This window comes from Acanthaster planci, linkage group LG14 (genome assembly GCF_054643075.1).
Source record: "Acanthaster planci isolate LZ-2023a linkage group LG14, COTS_SCS, whole genome shotgun sequence".
Classification (NCBI taxonomy): Eukaryota; Metazoa; Echinodermata; class Asteroidea; order Valvatida; family Acanthasteridae; genus Acanthaster; species Acanthaster planci.
In genome coordinates, this window is record NC_141790.1 from 14,872,118 (window position 1) to 14,892,435 (window position 20,318).

A 20,318-nucleotide genomic window follows, 5' to 3' on the forward strand; every position below is an offset into this window, starting at 1 on the left:
TAACACTTAGTATGCCATGTTTCAATATTTAAATGTGATCACAATCACAGTAAATAAACTCTTAAAGACGGATCAAAAGTATCTTAATGATAAAACTTGTTTCGGTCACAATATCAGTCTGATCTATTAAAAATTAATATGCAAGTTAGTACATAAAAGGGCAAGTCGCTGTTTAGACAAGGGTGGATTTAGGTGGGGGCCACGCCCCCATGGACCCCTTTTTGGGAGAAATAATGAGAGAAAGGCGATAATCTCAGATCTGTTTCACTTCCCTTCCTTCCAAAAGCGTGTAAAAATCTCCAAACGCATCCTCTCCCTGAGAAATTCGAAAGGCTGAAGGTTATATTAACATTTACTTATCCCCCCACAAAAAAAACACCCCTCCTGAAAACTTAGCTCTGGGTGGGTCCTTGTTTTAAATTAAAATAGCGGAATTAATGGAATTGACAATGCATTTAATTTTTGCAAGTGTCACTGAAGAAAGTATTCTCAACTTGCGTTTAAAACCAACAAGTACTGGGGGGGGGTCTATGCTCTTCTTGGGTCTAACTGAGAGTGGCAAATTTAAGAATGAGTAAGAATTCAAAAGCAAAACAGGAGGAAATCAATGTAGATAACGTGATAAAGATTCAATTTAAAGCGAGTTATCAATGCTAGGAGGTCTCTTCGCGCATATTACTGACATGTACAGCCAGATTTCGGTGGATGAACGTTTTATTAGACCGTGTAGATTGAGGCATACACAGGGCAGATTATAGTCAACAAGTAGATTAACCTCTTTCCTTTCAGACTCTATCAAGACAACGTAATCGCACCACAGCGGACAAACGCAATCGTTCTGACTCCGACACCACCACCACGAAAATGCCGAACATAACCAGACAGAACGGCTGATCAGACGCACAGACGTCAGACCATACAGCGACGTTTAGTTTTACTCTTTCTGCCTGGCGCCCTCTATCGATTTGGTGTACCACATGAATTCTGCTTAGCCCTTGTCGTGGTTTTTCAAATAAAACTTAATGGATTCATTCCTGCAACATTTTATGGTAACTGTCTCGCTCAAACAAAATCCACTGTTGGGAATTAATTCAAGACTTTCCCGCCTGTTTATTCACATATGTACAAATCTTAATGATTACAGTTTTGTAGCATATAACTGCATAATTGTAATCCTAAATATATGAACAGAGATAGGAAAGTGCATTTACAATGTAAACAATGTTCGATTTGTCCGAGCACCGATGACTGGCTTAATAAAACGACAATAAAACCATTCAAAAAGTGATCAAGAGGAAAGAGAATGCATCCTTTTGTCACATTACTTTCACAGGGAGGTAGCCCCCTACCGGGAACAGCGGCTCGGCATGAGTTGACCGTACTACTACCTGGGGAGTTTAATAAGAATGATTTAAATGATGATTCTACAGTCAATGAGTAAATTGTAATTTATTAAATCTATAATTGAATTTAATATTATTCTTATAGATTTTGCAGCATTTGATATTTGTTGTATTTCAGAAAGAAATAATTACAACAGAAACGTGTCTACAATGTTTACGGTTCCCCCTACTGAGGAATGGCTTAGCCTAGCTTAATCAACCTGTATTCTCAATCGATGAATGCATGTGATGAATGCAAGCGAGCATACTCGAGTACTCTGCGTATAGCGCCACACAGATTTTTCACTGCAGCCAAAAAAATAAGCATCCTTGGAACTTCTGTATGGAAGGAACGGACATCTTTTACTCCGGAATTCAGTACTCATTTCCACGATTCCGATGCCTTGAGTCAGGAAGACCAACCTGCACACCTCTTCCAGTCATCCACCCGATTGTTCCGGCGCATAGGCGACCATTTTTCTGGCGGATTTAAGTCGGAAATTCTGGTTTTTTTTTGCGGTTTCGTCCATCGAGGAGACGCACACACGGTACCGGTGGAACGTGACGTGCTACAGGCCTGATTCAATCACCATTGGACAATACACAAACCCCGTTGACACGGCCTCGCTGGGGAATTCGCACAGCTCGCTCCACATCATGGCGCTTTCGCTGGATTTTATCCTCTCATTGGGGACGATTTTGACTGTTTTTTCGGGATTTTCGGTGGCTCTGTCCGGACAGAATGGATGTGCCGATGTTAGGGACGCTTATCAGGATAAGGGATTTAGCACAAACGAAGTGCCAGATTTCGCGGTCTCGGGTAAGAATGCTTGGAAGTTGGATGCCATATAATTTTATTCCGTAGGCCTGTAGGCTGTAGCTTGCCAATTTTATTGGAATTCTTACAGTCTAAACGTTACATGTAGCATCATAGCAAATTGGTAACGTCCTCGACCATTGTTAAACTTGAACTCCACAGCAACCTGTCAGAAAATGTAACAATAACCATGATAACAGAAATAGCAATAAGTGAAATTTTTGTTAAATTTTATTTGCATTGCAAGTGATTTTTTAATGCCTTAGTCATAATGCAAATGATGACTGGCATCCAACCTGGGATAGGCCTATCCAGCCGAAAATCTTGATGAATTGATATCGTCATAGATGCCTCCATCCAGCTTGTATTCATTTACATTGAACAAAACAAGACACATTAAAAGCAGTGTAGTCTGTAATGATGCAGATGTACCCTAATGTTGCACCTCTAACGAATTGTAGGGCCTACTTCAATTTTTTTTTCTCCTCCAGTGCCTTGCTCGAGCAATATTTTTACCGCACATTTGCATTCGCTATTACTGAAATTTCATTGAGTTTTCCCACTCATAAATTTTGAGTCAATTTACCCCTTGGTAAAACTCTATTTCAGTCTTATCTCGATGTGTTTTTTTTCCTACAGTGCACAATGAACCCTTTAAAATCCTCCCCAAAATAAGAAAACAATATTCTTTCAAATAAGTAACTATGTAGTTGGGTATGTGAGTGGAAGAACTTCTAAAGAAATTTTTGACTGTAATGTGGGATTTCCTGAGATTGTTCAAGTGTGCCAAGTCAGGGAGCATTCAGCTGAATCTGTGCCAAGTTTCTGGACGCTGCCATTCTTGACTTTCAGACTAGAAAGCCTAAATGCCATGACAATGAACTAGTTTGCAATGGTTCAACAGTACCAATATGATGAAAGTAATTGTAACAGTATGTAACTAAATGAATTTGAAGTTTGGCCGCACTGCGTGTGGAAAGTGGTGGGTACCGGTACATCAAAGTGCCACACGTTGGGGACTCCACTGCAATCATTAAAAACTTATGGACAGCATCGACAACTGCACATGCAACACAATTGTGTTACTCTAAGCCAAGGAAAAATTAGTTCAGTGAGAACTCATTTCTTCACAGTTTTACTGTTTCCAGCACAAGCTTTTTTTGGTTTACCAGTGAAGTAAAGCTTTAAGCTGCAGTGCCTTTGAGCTTGGGCTTAGTTTCTTCTGTGGGAGGCAGTGGGCTTACTGTGCCATCTTTCACAAAGATCCATCAGCAGGCATATATTTGGCGATGTCACCTGCCCCTGCTCTTCCAGATATTAGAACCACATGTGAGACACTTGCTGTCATTAGCTTGTCTGAGATTGGAGAACCCTGCAGGCTCTGTCTGTGAGGAGGATGTAGGGTGATGGGGGGGCCAACTCCAAAGAACAACATTGGGACTCAGCACAGATGCACTTTGCCGTCAGCAGGGGCAAAACCGGACATGCATCCTTTCCTCATGCTATTTTGACTTGATGAGCCAGACACATGTGGTTTTTGTTTTCCTTTGGTTGGCCTTGACAGAGTTTCTGTTCTCCAGTTTCATTTGATCAGAATTTGTTTTGTTTACCCTTGCATGCACGGCTGGCCGTGAACATGACTTACTGAAACTGAAAGTCAAATCAATAGAGTCTTGTGTAATAATAGTATGTATGTCACAAGACCGTAAGGAAACCCAGTAGACAATTTAAACATATGCTTTACCTTGTAAGACCTTTGCTTACAAGTATGCTTATGTAGTATGTACACATTCATGTACATGTGTGATATTTCCATGTAGGCCCTGTCTTGGTTGTACATGTATACATGTACATAGGAATATAACATATTATTCCCCATGGTTATTTGTTTAATTGCTTGAGCAGTGACCATCTAAGCAATTTACATCCACTGGTTCAACCCATTTTGGATGACAGATGAACGGTGTGTTACGAATCCTACATACCTGGTAGGTTTTGAGTGATCAATCATAAATCAAGGAGTTAGGTAAACTGATGACATTCATCATCTGAAAATTTTGATAAAAAAAATTTGGTAAGGGGGAGAAATTTTTGTAGGAAGAGCATTGCTTTTCTGACCTTTGAACTTTAACCTGCAGGTGATTGACTTGTTGTGTACATAAACAGCATGTCAGCTTGGTTATTGTTCAAACATGACCCATAGGATGCAGTTGTTTGTTTAAACTACCCAATCTGTTAATCTGAAGGAATGCAAATATGAACAGGAATGCAAGCTTTGGAGACTTCAATATTAATGGTCAAGTAGAGCTTTGTCCATGTTATCTTTTCTTCAGCTATTTTTTTTTTACCTGTATACAAGTTGTTAAAAATCGTCAACTGCAGATGAAACATGCACAATTGTAAATATTCTTAAAAAACCCTTTGTCCATGTGACTTGCAAGATATGAAGAAAAAATCCTGCTTAAATTCATTGAAAATTTGTCCACAGCAGTCAGAGGGATATGACATACTGTACATGGATGTACAGTTGTACATGCTTCAGCAATATGCACACCACACTTGGTAATAATTTTGCCTGTGGCAGGGTTTTCAATGACAGCATACTGCATTATGATGGGTTTGAGGAGGCCTGGCCAAATTAAATTCCAGCCACAGACACCCGGCGTAACAGTGCCGTTGTCATGCACACGATATTGCTAGGGTTCGTCCACCATTCTCGCGTCTTAAGATGTCCGGGCTCTGTTTCTTGTTGTGCCCAAGAGAGTAGCTCTTGCCACTGTGAGTCAGCACCGCGACAGGTTTTTTAACCCCAACTGCCATATTTTGATTTGGTTGGTGCTCTCCATTCAAGTGTGGATGATGCTTGTTGATGGGTATCACATTTGTGTAATCAAGAACAGTAACGTTTTGGTCCTTACTGGAAAGCTTTGAAAATATCAAGTGCTTTGGGGACATTTGGTCTACATGTACTTCACTCAGGTTACCCATTACTATGCATGTGGGAAATTATATTAATCTCTCTGAACTTGTTTTCTTATCAAACTGATTATTAGAGAGGCCGTAAGTATAGAGAAATGTATTCATTTATGACAAAATTTAAATTTGTTAGAAATTAACAAAAAGTGGAATATGGCGACCTTTGGAGACCATCAACAGCAGCTTATTAGGAGGTTTATCTCTCAGTTGACTTCCCAGCCCAGTATGTTTGAAGGAAGCAGTTTCAAAACTGTCATGATTCACGCCTGTCAGACAGCTGAACAAATGGATGTACAGAAACTGTTCCAGCATGATAAGATAGCAGTCTCCAGCCTCTTCCTCCTACTCCCTCAAAGGGTGCTAACCACAGATAATGAGATGGGAGCGATGACAAAGTGGTGAAGAATTAACACCTCATTTGTACTGCAGCTGGGCTGAAGAGCCCACTAACGAAGTGCTGATTAAAATGTGCATTGCATAACAGGGAGACCTGACAGGGCATTGTTATCTAGTTCAAGCATACTTGCTAATCATGGAGGGCACAGACTTGCCCCTGTCACCCATATATTTTTGCCCTCACCACAAAACGTGAGGATTTCACTTAAAAACCAAAATTGACAAAAGAATATAGTCGAATGTCCACCAGTGGAACTTCTGCCGAGGAATGCTTTCAGATGTCACAAAGCGTTGTGGGACAAGTCCTTGAATTTTCAAGTTGTAAAAACCACAATGAAATATCCTATCGAGTGATCCTCTATCCTGTGCTTTACCCAAACATCTTGTTGGTGCTGTGAAAAATTACCAAAGGATGTATAAGATTACAAGTTTCCAGCCAGTTTGTTTTATGCTGCAGTATTCTTTGTTAAACATGTTTTTTTGTTTATCTTGTGACAGCCATTCAGTTAGAATGGGAGTTGGATTGAAATTTGAAAAGAGAATAAAATGCGGGGCTAAACAGGCAGGACAGTATGGAACTCTGATCCTAACAAGCTTGACAACATTTTCTAGCCAGTGACACATTCATTAATCATTGGCCCAGTTCACTCCCACCGCCAGAAAAGGGAAACAGTTTAATTACTTCCCCAACATTAATCCCCACACTTAATCCCCTCAGCCCTCCCACTGGCTGTCCTTGGAAACCCCCATTGTCCTATGATGTAACCCCACCACCATGCACATGTACTCCCCCCCCATCTTGTCACGCACCCCCCCTGTAAAAAAAAGAGCTGCTTATGATTTTGAATACTCGATTGCCCTGAAGGTGGACACACAATGCTGCTGCTAAGTAGTTAAAGAATTCCATTCTCCTTTCTCTTTGATCTCCTCTTCCCTCCCCAAAAAGGCGGGACAGGTGAAGAAGACCATGTGAATCATCAGGCTTTAATAATCCACACCTTCATTCATGGCTTACTGCGCTAAGAGGAAGGACCCTTGTTTTGTTACAAAGCGCACCTCGGGATTTGGTTGAAGTGAGGATGTTTTCTGGGAGCTGGGAGTTGACGCAATCAGTTAAGGTTAAAGGAGGATGTGGTTTTTTTCTTTTGAGTACAGATTTGATTTTGGTGAAAATGTTTTTGTTTCTGCTGAGGTCGTTCACCTTGTAACCATTTTACAAAATCATCTCATGTTATTTGCTTTTAAAAGGGGTCAGACAGAAATGACAAGGAGGCTGTCACATGCACATGTGCAAGTTTAAAAACGATAATGTCATTTTTTTTCAGAAAAAAAGAGAAGAAAGTGGTTATTTGAAGTTGTCATGGTCAGTAAAATTGTACGGTGATGTAATGGCATGGTTTTTGAAGGCCAAGTAAGTTCACTGGTGAATAATGGTAACCCTGTATTAGTTTTGAAGGTTGAATTAATGTGGAATTTAAACAAGGTGTCTTTAAATAGGGGCATAGCAGATGATTTCTCTAATTGGCAGTGAAGCCCATAATCGCAGTTTGAAAACTTAAAAATGGTACTCGCGAAAGCCTCAGAGGATTACATGTATATTTACTAGTTCAGGCAATGACTGCATGGTATTATGCTAATTTATTTATCTGGTTCTCTGAACCTCGGGTGATGGTTTGTGGATGCTTTCAGTTCCCTTACAACCCCCCCCTCCCATATCTCCTCCCCTACCACCCTGGGGCAATGTATGCTACAAATAGGCTTGGCTGTTCAGTCCAGCCGGGCAAGCAAACATGCCTGACATACAGTATTCCCCTATTGCCAAAATGGGCTCTCCCAAATCTCTCATAATTGACCTCCTCTGTCTATAAGAATTTTAAACCAAATCAAGCTGTCGACCCACATAGGTCTCAGCATACATGTACACTGTATTTGCTTTTTAAGAAGGAAGAAAAATACATGTACATGTATATAGGGTGCAGTAGGTTTAATAGATTTGGGGCGGAGGGAAGGCCGAACCCAAATTTTTAGAGACAGGTAGCTGTCCTCTTCTAAAACGTAATAAATCTGCCTAGCTGGCTAAGGCCATGGAAAGCTGAGAAGCTTTTTTCATGGGACCCAAAGGCATTGAGTTGTAATATTAGCAGGGACTGGGAAAGGACCGGATTTTTAATTAGACTTTATCCGCATGTGAAAGGTGCGAGTGAAATAGCAGAGAGGAGAATACTCGGCTGCATCTCTTCATTTTTTCCCCCTTTTTTTGGGGGGGGGATTAAGTCAAATATTAATGATTTCAGGATCATCTGTGAATTTGCTTATTTTCTCGAAGCAATTTGACAGCTTATTTCAGTGCATGCTGCAAATGTTTATGTACATGTATAATACAGTGAAACTTCACCATCTAATGCAAATAGAATAGATTACTCAAGTATCTTGTTATGAGTTTTACTGGGTGCAGCTACTTGCATATGCACTGTATACGCCACTGTGTCTTCATGAAAAGTCAGCACTGCAGAATGAACAATATCAACATAATTGGTCAGTGTTTTCTCAAGACTGTAATAAGTCGACTTGAGAAAGAATTATTTATAGTGCCCACCAACAATTTTGCTGAACATGACTGCGGTTCGTTGTGTTTATCACTGTAGAGATGAATCACTCGAATCTCTCGTCTCTCTCTTCCACTTGACCGAGCCCCTATCCAGTTCTATCCAGTTCTGCACAGCCTCTCTCATTCTCAGATTCATTTTTTCTCTGTGGAGGGTCACTTGAACTTTTCCTTGGCTGGTTGCTGGACCTCCATTGTACCTGTTTACTTGATTCATTAACCATGCAGGGCAGGCATTAGCAGGACCAATGACCATTTCCTAGTAATGGGCGAGACTGAAAAGGGGAGGATTTTAAAAGGGCTTGTTTGCCACAAGGGAGCAAGGGTCCAACATCATAGCTGTTAATTAAACCAGTCACCGATGCCGGAAAATTCTAAAGCACTTGCTCTGTGAAACTTCCCAATAGAAACAGCATCAGCAAGAGAAGATAAAATTAAATGGAAAATTAGGAATTAATGACTTTGTTGAAGTAATTACTGTCTGGTCCCAAGCACTAAGCTTCCATTTTATCATGGTTTTATACGTTAATACATTTTTTTCAGACAATATCCTCGGCGCTAAAAACTTAATAGATAACTGGTACTGTAGATTACAGTAACAATTATGAATGCCGTACGCACAGTTTGAGGAGTGTTCCTTGTACAAGTGACGAATGATTGCATTTGACACAGATGCGAATCAACAAATTCAGTGTCGCCTACGACTACAGTACGTGCATTTTTATTTTTCTTGAAATGCTCACAGCCATAGTTAGTGGCCTGGTCGTGTTGTAGGAGACAGCCGGTAGAAAGGAATTGATGGAATTGATGTTTATTTGGCATATGCAGGCTGTTTTTGCAAGGATCTCCCTTAGCCAACTCTCCCTGTAGGCATGGTACATGCAAATGTACATGGACTACTAGTTGACTTCCCCTGGTATTGCAGGCCTGTATCTAAACACATGATAACCTATCGATGTTAATCAGCCAGAACCACTTCCCTAATTGCATCTTCCAGGAAGTTGCAGGTGTTTTTTTTTCATTCCTTACAACCAGAAAAATATTTATTTTCATGCCAACATGCAGGAATGCTGAGCCTCTTTTGTTGCTGTCAAAAGCGAGAGTGTCTGTTTTAGAGAAGCTGGAAAAAGACAGATCTCTTGGGCTGTGGGGCTTATTGTGGCTAGGTTGATGCATACCTTTGGTATTAATTGTGGCTAAGCCATTTGATGCGGCTTGCCAGTTGAGGGTGAAATAAGTTGTCTGGCTCACAAAACGGGGCAGTATGAGGCTGGGGGTGTTGATTGATGCCCCACCAAATGCTGCAAATCTCCTTGTTCTTGTGACCCACTTTCATCAAATCCTGGCACTGGCAGGATGATGGAGAAGGGTTGCCTGGTGGTGTGAACCAAAATGACTCTCATGTTAGGATCACTCCATCATACCGGAAATATTTCCAGTGGGCCAGTGTTGCTTAGGAACTGTTCACAGGTAGAGATGTATGATCTTTCTGTGGCCCGATTTTAGTTCATCTCTCTCACTTTAGACAACGTATTGGCACCATTAAGTGTGCCTGCATGGGAATTTTTCCTGTGCATTTGAAATTTCAGGCAAAATAGCACGGCACGCCGGTGCCCTGGCCCCTGTAGGCGTAAGATGCCCGAAGAGCAATAGTATGTGTGCAGTACCATACCCAGCCATGTGTAACATAGGCCTGAAACAAGTCCCGAAAATGCACTGAGTTAGCAATTTGTGCTTGTTTTAGGGAGGGGGGTTTCAGACAAATATTACACATAAATCAAGTCCTTCCAAGTGCATTGACACAGGTTACCGGCCTGCAAAGTTTGACATGGAGAAGAGAAATTAGCCTGGCGCCAGTCATGTCGGGTCCCACCTACAGTCTGGCATGGCATCCCACTGAGTCTGGGCTCGGCCTCTCCCAATTGGATAAATAATGTTTGCAGGAGAACAGGTGAAGGCAGGCAAGGTCAGGGGTCAGAGGTCCTGGGTGGTTTGTCGGCCAGGGAGGTGCAGTCTTTATTTTGTTTTTTTCAAGAGATTGAAATCTCCCAAACCTGAGAAAGGCATGTCCTTTTCCTTGCAAATCAACCTCATTAAAGTGGACTTGGAATTCTGCCTTTTTCGCATTCCTGAGTTTTTTTGAGGAAAAATGCACTTGCCATACTGCATATGTGCTCAAAGACGTGGGTGACAAAATGTTAAATGAGTATGAGATAGGCAGAAAAATGTAAGAGTCCATGAAAATGCACAGGACGACTAAATAAGAACATCATTAATTTGATGAATTATCTGATCTCGTTGAGTGAGCATGGCACAAATAGCTGCTGTACATTTATGGTGATGTGGCTTTTTTTCAAGTTGGATATTTCCATACGTTTGGGGGAATTCTTCCATCCTTCTGTCACCGTGACCTGTTCTGCGGGTTTATTTTTGTGTAACATTTCAGTTACCAGTAACAAAGCACTCCATTTTGCAGGATTTATCCACGATTTTGGTTTTTACCGTGGCCAACACAGAGTGCCAGATTTTTGAACATACAATTTGCAAGTACGAAGGGTTGCAGTTAGAACGTGTAAAATTGAATGTCTGAAGGGCCCATCTACACCCTAGTGGCTAAAACTCTGGCTCCAGCCAACCTGCATATTTAATATGGGTGCACATGGTAGAAGGCAGGGTACCAGTACGTGTACAGGGATGTACACAAACTACACATGCATGTACTTGTATGAATATGTTTCATTGGTAAACATGTACAGTATTCATACATGTAGCGTATTGCACAGTGTACTGTACTAAAGACTGTGTTTTTTTTGGCTAAATTATAGGCTACATTGTACTTGCGAAAAGTACAAAAATTCTTCCAAGCCTTAGGTGGTCACATTTCCGATCCTTTGAAATAAAATAGGCTTACATGTACATTGTACATTCCATTCTGTTCACTTTAGTGGATTCTTGACATTTAGTACACTGCAGAGGACGAAAAAATGAAACAAAACAATTGAAATTGAAATCGAAATCTTACCCTGTGATTCATCGGGAAATGTTTGGTTTGCTTGTCTTTGCTCCTTTGCAGGGGATCACCTCAGAATATGTCAACAGAGTTTTACCTGTTGCACGGCGGACATGGAGGAGAAGCTCAGTCAGACCAGCACCAAGGACTTTAAAGATATAGTTTTCGCAAAGAGCAGCTCGAGTAGGGAGTACTTTATCCGGAGGGCGGAGCGATTTGACAGTAAGTACCTGGCCTGTTCTTGTTGCCGGTGCTGCTTGAGAGCACGCCGTCTTTCTCGGAAAGAAGGATTTGGAAAGGATATTGGACATTAGGTCTGCGTGGTACCGGTATGTGAAATTGAAGTGTGTTCCCCCCTCAAAAAATCTGGTGATGATTAATAGGGGAAGTTTAGGTTACCGCCTTAGGCACAGAGTCTGTCTTTGCCAGGTTCTAAATGCAGGTCTATCTGCAATGGAACACTTTGGCTAGGATATGTATGAGCGTCTTCGTGTTTTGTCGTTTCTGTGTACATGTAAGTCGACCATAGTGGACAGTTTTACCATGAAAATTGCTATCGGGACCAATATTGCCACAACACAGCAGAGTTGCAAATTATTCCTGGATGCATGAACTAATTGCTGGCATTCAGGTGCACGTGGCATAGCGCAGTGAATGAGGGAATCCGCTTAAATAATGCAGCGGCTTTTGGCCGGGAAGGCCCCCACCGTGTTTTGTGGATTCGCGGCACATCGGTGCTGCGATTACTTCGTGCAAATTACTCGCGATGCCAGCTCCCCAGAGGGATCCCCCCCAGTCCTGAGATGAGGTGAATTATGGGATATTTCATCAGAATTAAAGCAAGCTACTTCTCCAGTGCTAGAGGACATTCGGAATAAATTCACAAGACTCCTGAAATGTTTGATTTTTCTTTTTGAGGGAAAATTTAAGCACTTTGAATTATAAAACAAGGCAGTGTCAAAGTTACCTTACATTTTTGTCAATTTATACTAAAATGTTTACCAAGATAAGGCGATCGTGGCAATCATTCCACTTGAAACACAATGCACAATTTACAATTTTACGTCTAACACTTTGGTTTGTTACACTCTTTAACCCACCACCCAGTATCGCTCGCAGGTATTGTGAAAAATAACCTCCGCTTTGGCCAATGGGGTCACGAGGTCACTGGATACATTCTTCCCCAGCTTGCTCCCTACACCTCCATAAAACCAGGCTGAGAGAAGCTTGTCTGGTTTCGGGCAATTGGGAATGACAGGAACCAGCCTGTCTTGACAAGGGTTCCCTCCACCACACAGAGGAATGACATAATTCACCCATGCAGGAATGCCTTTATATTTAGACCAAGGTTTGTCTACGACTGTTACATGTGAAATACTTACTGAAGTAAAATCTTGTGCAGGAATATGTCTACATCAAAGAATATCTTTATATTACAGAACCAGATTTCAAAATAACAAATTGGTCTTATGTTTTCAACAATGTAGAAAAAATAGTCAAAATTGCTATAAAAATTTCTGTTGTTTGGTGCGATTTGACGGCTTTGGAGGAAAGTACCAAAAATACATATTCAAATCAATCTTGATTTAATTAAGGTTATTACGATGAATGTGGTACTGCCTGCTGAGCCTTCTTTTCTGTTTGATATGCATGTATCTGCGCATGAAATAGTTGTATGCATGCAGAGTTGTTGTCCAAGTCACATGTAGAGTCTGCAGATTGTCAAAGACAACTGGCATGGTGGGCGCAGGTCCATGACCTGAAATATTTACATGTTGATGGCAGTTCAGTGACAAGGCAGTTCCTGTCCGGCCACCAGCCATCATTTTTAAATGGGATTAAGTTGATCATGCATTGTATGCGTCCAGAATGATACAGTAGGTATACATGTATATATGAATCATTGCTACCGGTATGGAGCTCGACATCTGAACGAGCAAATTTTCTATGGTGTGATTTCTACTGCAAACTAAACGCTTTGAAAAAGTAAAACACCCCCACAAAAAAATTTACCTGAAATACAATTTGCTGGGCCACAGTGGGGGAATAAAAATCAGTTGCCTGATGCATCTGATGTTGTTCCTTCCCACAACGTGAAACTCGTAAAGCTTACAGATTCTGGCCAAGAGTTGATCTCGAGACATATCTGCACTAGGACGCACCTGCATATGCTGCGCGAGTGCCGAGCTGTGTATTGATCCGTCGTATTCAGTAGATCACAATTTGATACACGATAGTGAAAGATAACGCCTCCCCGCGCAGGCGACTTGTCACCTGACCGCCTCAGCAAAGAGAGGGAGAAATTGATAACGCGAGGTGTGGAACTAAAGCCTACACCGACTGTAACAGGGGCAGTACTTCCATCCCATTAGAAGCTTTTTGCAAACTGCCGCGATCCCAGCGAGTGTTGTATGTCTGCAGGCACGGGTTCTCTTACACATCAGGGCAGTCGGTTATTAATGTTCACCGCGTCCCGCACACCGCTGAATACTAATGCAACCTATATGATAAGGCTTGCTACACTGTAGTGCGCTGTCACAACTGTCTCATGTAGGCCCCCTATGGGTAATTTCAGAAATAAGGGGTCCATTTTTTTTTTCATGTCCCTGTTGCATCTGACATATGATTTTGTAAGTTCAGAACACATTTTCTAATTTCTAGGAGTGATGAATTAATGCAAATTACCTGCCAAACAAATAGTAATAGTTTGAAATCAATCCCGGTGATATTTCCATGTCAAATAACAAAGGTCAGATGTAACAGGGGCACGAAAATGTCACACTTTTGGACCCCTATTTCTAGAATTACTCATCATAAAACCTCTGCACAGTACACTGTACAGTCTGGAGTATTACTTTGTTTGGACGGCCAATTGTGTCACAAATCTTGTGCAATCTGACCAATCACAAGGCTTGTTCCAGCAGCCTACAACAGATTGTATGGGTGTTTCCATGTTACGGGTTGCTTTTCTCAAACGTTGCCGCATATGGAACAGAAACACTAATGAAAAATTTCAAACAATTTTGCAAACATTTGATTGGCTGCGCAAAAAACCCTACAGACTTTAACTAGAAGTCCTAAAACATGTTTGTACCAATGTGATTAGAATTCGTTGTTGCCAACGTGAGATAATTACATGTAAAGTTGAACTTGGACAAATAAAGTAGGGAAAGGTCACTTTGCCCATAATGTGGTAATACTCTGGACTGCTGTTTACCACCCACAGAAACTTGAACTCCTGCCAGGGGAAAAGCAAACTGTACCAACTGTTAGGTTGAACCCTGTCCAAATTTTCACATGTGCACTTAACTATTTCACAGGGAGCAATGCTCGGCTAGGAAATAGGGTTATCTTTACTACTGACGTTTGATCTCGGTCTTTGGCATGGCCTGAGACACGTTTCGGTACAGTCCCCCACAAAATGGAGGGGAACACCTGAGCCGACTGCTGCTCCAGGGGTTCTGAGGGGGAAACCTTGCACTGCATCTCAACTCTCCTCATCAACTTCTTTCCCGTCCCGTTATTTTTCCTTTGGAAACTGCAGGTGACCTCTAGGGGGCACAGTAGCTGGTGTCATAAACCCCAAATCTGTTTCACAGTGGAATGTCTCCCCCTGAGGCACAAAGCACAGAGCACAAAAATGTCTGCAGGTAGCAGGTGGGCCATGGAATATGATTACTTTCACCTGAGGGAATAGAGCCACGTGGTAGACTTGACAGAGTCCAACCACTATTTATAAACAGTACCTTTTGAGTATAATCTTGCAGTCATTTCCAGATCAAGCGGATCCAACCTAAATCCTGAACAATTCTCAAACTGATTTCACTGAAAAATTGGATACATCAATCCTCCAAAATCCTTCATTATTTCTTGCATACATGTATGCCCACTGCCGCCTCCTTCAAAATTGTCCAGCAACTCCTCCCATTAAGTTGAGTCAGTGCAAATGGTATCCTGGAACAGTGGGGCTGATTTCATAGGCCTGAATTTATGCATGACCGAGCATTAACAATGCACGCTTCAACCCATGACCTAAATTAGACTCTGTGAATCCTACAAGTATAAAATCAGCAACGCATGTTTACCACACAACCTCAATCCTCCAAAATCCTTCAAAAACCATCCAGACGATTCGGGAGAATTTTGGACGGTTAGGGTTAACGGGGAAGATGGCCTGATACCTGAATCAGGCATTTATAGATGTGGTTTTTAGTTTATACAGAAGACTGCTTTGTGTACCGTCTATAGCCATGCTATACACTTTTGCCCAGAATGGACTTGCCTCAATGCTATCCGCTTCTTTCATTATTTCAAAGTCAGAAATTCTGTAACTTTAGCATCAACTGTGACATTGGAAATTCCAAGTATTGTACATGTACCTGTAGTACTCATCCAAAACAGACACTTTCAAGGGATGCGCATATACAGCAGGTGCGTGGGCACCAACGGTGCCATTCATCATCGTGTCTCTGTTGTCAGCGGTTCACACTCAATAAATTCCAGTGCCCCAATGAGAAGGTGATGTTCATTTCGAATGCAAGGGCCACAGTGTCTGCCATACCCCCAAGAGGATACAGCAGGGTCGGGTCGTAACTGAAGTCAAACTGCTTGAGAGAGGAGCCAGCGCTGTTTAAATGTTCAACTTCCTATCCTCGAGTGGCTCTGCATAGATTTTAATCAGACTGACAGTTTCCTACAAGCTGCGTCCCCTCATGTCTGCATGCACCTATGTACCGGATTCTCACTTCTTACAATTTGTACATGTATGTAATAACCCTTGCGCTGTGTGATCAGTGTCTTGATATCCGTTCCGTAATAGACTGCTCATTCGCAGCCATTCATTTTGACGGAGAGAGGCACATAGATTGCTCCAGCTGGGACACGAATACACCTCTGTAATCTAATGAAATGTCGCACCTCAGCGCCGCAGACAAAAAAACAAAAAAAACAACCTGGCCTGGGACTCAGGAGAACGGACGTAATCCCTGTCTGCACCAGTGCTGAGCAGCGTCGTTCCCCTCCTTTTTTTTGTGGCCTACTTAAGGTGGAGAAGTGACGGCAGTCCTCCAAATCCTCATTGCATTATTTTTTTTTTTGGCATCGTCCCTGCCAATTGCCGTGCTCAACTGTCATGATTAAATTGTTGCCGCAAGGGCTCAGAGGATGTAGCGGTAGAACGAGGAAGAACATTGCCACGGAAATTGCTGCCAACAGGGCGATGTATCTCGGCCGAAAGGAACGAGATGCCACAAGGATCCATCCGTATTAGTGTGTCTTGACCAGATACCGGTAGATATTTCCTTGATTTTCTCTTCCTCATTTTTATTCGGCAGTTTGCAAATCTTGATTGTGGTTGCCGTGGACAACCTGAATGAAATTACAGATTCTGTAAAAATCCTGGTTAAATCGATTGCCCACTGATAAAATTAGAGGACCATGGGGCTGGTGATCTTTTTCAAAACACGCATGTACACGTGTATCTACCAGATACATGTGCATGCTGAGTAGAAAAAAAAAACAAGTTCAGAGGTCGTCAGGAATATTTGATGCAGATTTTACTTGCTGTAACAATTTTTATGTTTGCAACGTAGTTGGAGTGGGTATATTGCCTCGTGCATAATCAGACTTGTAATAACTGTACAAGCGTAAACAATTATGACTTGACAATCCAGTCAAGTCGGCTTGGATAATTGCCACAATCTGCCTACACAAGATACCGGCAGTTTGACAACCAATACACGTAGGCCCCTACTTCTGGTTGATCTGAATGTTCTTCAAGCATTTAAGAATGAGCCACGTAAATGACTGGCAATCCATTATGTGCTCAGCCATGCATACAACAGGCCCTCAACCTAGCAGATCAATGATTTGTAATCACTATATTAAGGTTCAGGGCCACGCAGACTTCAACTAATGGCCATTTGAAGATGGCTGGCCTTCTGTTTCCAGAACACAATAGACGAATGGTCTATAGCTATTTCCTCTTCCCAATTAATAGAAAAACACAGTTGAGATACTTGTACAAGTGTAGTGTAGGGATATCTGCATGCTAACTTGCTTGGTTCAAGTTGGAGCTATTTTTTTTTTAAATGGAGTACCGGGGACGATATTGAATACTCAAATTAGAATGTACATGTTAATATTGGAAGCATTGGTGGCAAGAGAGGCACACATCCTCCGTGTACCAGATTGGGTTGCTCCGATGTCACTTCAAGTTTGCCCTAACATCAATCTCGATAAAAGGGGGGGGGCATTATTTGCTCTGGATTCTGGGATTGCATTTGACAAATGTCAAAGGCCCTACACGTACATGTATGAATCAAGATTTTGCACAGTACAGAACAATTAGTCCACTTTGACCCTTGCCCTCTCTTTGACCTCATTGGGGGATAAGCTTCCTTGAAATAATGATCAGGAGCAGGAAAAGATTTGCTTGTTGGAGTGCTGGATTTTAAAAAAGAGAATTTCAGACCATGACTACATGTGTTTAGAAAGTGAAAATAGGGCAGCCGAAAGGGGATTTCTAAATCGTTAACTTTCAAGGGGTTGACTAAGGGAACCACGGATACATGTACAGTACATGTTTGTGTGTACATGTGCTACACACAGGCCTATCAGGCCATTTACTCCAGAGCCAACATTATCTACTTTAAGTAATGCGTGCAAAATTCGTAGGCATTCTAGCAGTAGATTAAGCAATGTCTGGAACTGTGAGGTCACATTGCTAGTCACGGGAGCAGCCATGCTGACGACAAAGACACCTCCCTGGCATTGTGCGCCCCTTTGACAACCTTGTTTTTGTAACAAATTCTGTTGAGCATACACGAAATAACTTTTGAGCGTGGCAGTTTGCAAGCAGTGTTTCAAGTTTCACACCCCGCACCAACGTAATGCCTCTCTCGCTTTCAGATTTACTTTCAACTCCAGTTTTTATTTCCCCCAACTGTGAGACTGAATTCCTTCAAGCAAGGTCATTGTGGTCTCTCTCTTTTTTGGGGGGGTCTTCATTTCGTTTTTTGTTAAATTGCCCTTCCGTAATCTGGTCAAAAATGTTGCCTGTAGCATTTGGGCTTGTCCCCACTTCTTTAGAAGTATATACAAGCTGGCTAGGTTATAGCCCTATTGTGGCACTGGCCCAGTGGCACTAACTAGATACACTGCACCTGGGGAATATGTCTGATTTTTTATGAGGGAGTGTGCGAACTACCTGAACTACCAGCTGTAGAAAATTGCTGAAAGATTCTCGCCTCCTGAAATGTCAAGTTGCGGTTGGTGATCATAACAGTGTTCCTTGCCGAAGACCAGATGTAGAAATTCTGCAGATTTCATCGCTACGGGAGCTACGTGGACATAATCGATACAGAACCTCGCGCGACGCTGTGCAGCATGCCGCTGCCAGTTCTGCTGCAGTACGGTTCAAATCCATGAGTTGTTTATCCAAATGTTTGAAGGGGATTGGCCGTAAGTCTAATTGACGGCTGGGGCTGCACTGTTAGTGAAAAGGAAATAATTGATGGAAGAAACATTTGCCAAAATCCCCACCCCCCCTGGGAAGTACATTTCTGGTTTTTCAAAGCCACATCAATCTTACCGCTCTTTGTATGGGGAACTTGTCAGTATCAATGTTTGTTTACTTTCAAAGCAGTCAGATTTTCCTTTCGCCAATTCTTTGAAGAAAGGGGAAATAATGGATACTTCTCTTGTTGTCATTCAGAATGAGTTTGGGCTCTTGCTGAGAAAAAAAAAAACTAAATCTGTTATTTGTTGGAGAGGTCTTGACAAGTAGTTCCATGGAAACGCTTGTGCAAAACATTAAGTGCTCCGGGATATTAAAAACCACCAAGACTGCAAATTCCAATCAATTAATGGCGTACTTGAGTTTGCCACATTCCAAACCTACGTGCGTATGCCGTCCACTGTAAAGAAAAGATACGACAAATGGCATATTAGTTTGGAATGTTGAAGAACTGCTCTGTACATGTGCATGGATGTATGAAGATGAATTTGGAGTAACTTCAAATGTGTATTTGAATCATTGAGCCGCTCGAGAAGCTTCGACCTTTCCTGGATTCATTCTGGAGTGGATATGCGGGAAACTAGATCCGGGGGAACAGCATCTCCTCGGTTTTTCAGAACTCAGGACTGCCTGTTATCTATTTTTTGTGCGGCACGTGTCCATTCCGGCCAGTCGACTCGGTGTAGAACAGTTCCTAAAAGATGAGAATTCCGCTGTTCGCTGGTCATGTTCAACAGAAAAAGAAGGGAAAATGTTCACACTGTCGGTTGTATGTAGCGCAAGTACTGTATGTCAAACATTTACAATACAGTTTACATGTACAGGACTTAGTCACGTTGATGTACATGTCCATGTAGCAATGGTGAACGTTGGCTGAAATCCACAGCCAAGATTTGATTTGTGTACTCACACCGCAGGCTCAAGGCTCAGTACCACAATGTTTCCCACTTGATATTCAGAATGATCCCTCCTTCCCCCCTACCCTTTTGTGTGTCCTTTTTTTGAGAGAGAGAGAGAGAGAGAGCAGTAAAAACTCCAGGCGGATTGTTTTCTCAGTAAACACGGCCCTCCATTCATGGACCAGGGACCGCTGTAGCAATGCCTGCCTCGCTACCCCCTCATTATGCAGGCATGGCTTCTCCGTGGCTCGGGGAAACGACTGGGTACACTTACATGGGAAATCAGTACACAGAAGAAAAAGAGATAGGCTGGATGAGATAGTCAAGTGGGGGGGGGGACTGGGTCGAAAGTTTGCTGAAGGCGGTCAACTTGCTTTGAAGCGGGGCCAGGTGTCAGGTCCGCATGTGCAGTAAATAAGGCACTGGCGGGGAACCGAGGTTCAACTGTGATTTTTCAAGTGGGCTGTTGAACACCAGTGCTGGTGGCTGTCTTGTGTACTTACATGCACAAGGACTGCTGTGTAGAATCATGGAGGAAGGAATAGATAATGCACATGCACAGTGGCCGTCATACTGGTACATGTACATATAATGTACATTGTACATGTACGTGCACTATGCTGAATTTCTGCATGTACATGTATTAAGCCAGCTTTTCAGAATGTGTTGATTTTATCAATTTATGTGCAGTTAATGAAGTAACTTCCCACCAGAACA

General features: G+C 42.1%; 1 protein-coding gene across 1 annotated transcript in view; it reads left to right on the plus strand.

The window, feature by feature from the left end:
• Positions 1–1,637: 1,637 nt before the first annotated feature.
• The window catches only part of LOC110977838 (glypican-6-like), a 52,491-nt gene continuing 33,810 nt past the window's right edge, over positions 1,638–20,318 (plus strand). Inside the window, exons 1-2 of the mRNA XM_022232315.2 lie at positions 1,638–2,202; positions 11,250–11,408. Of these exons, the coding sequence (XP_022088007.2) occupies positions 2,040–2,202; positions 11,250–11,408 (322 nt within the window). The 5' untranslated portion in view covers positions 1,638–2,039. The remainder of the gene's footprint in view (positions 2,203–11,249; positions 11,409–20,318) is intronic.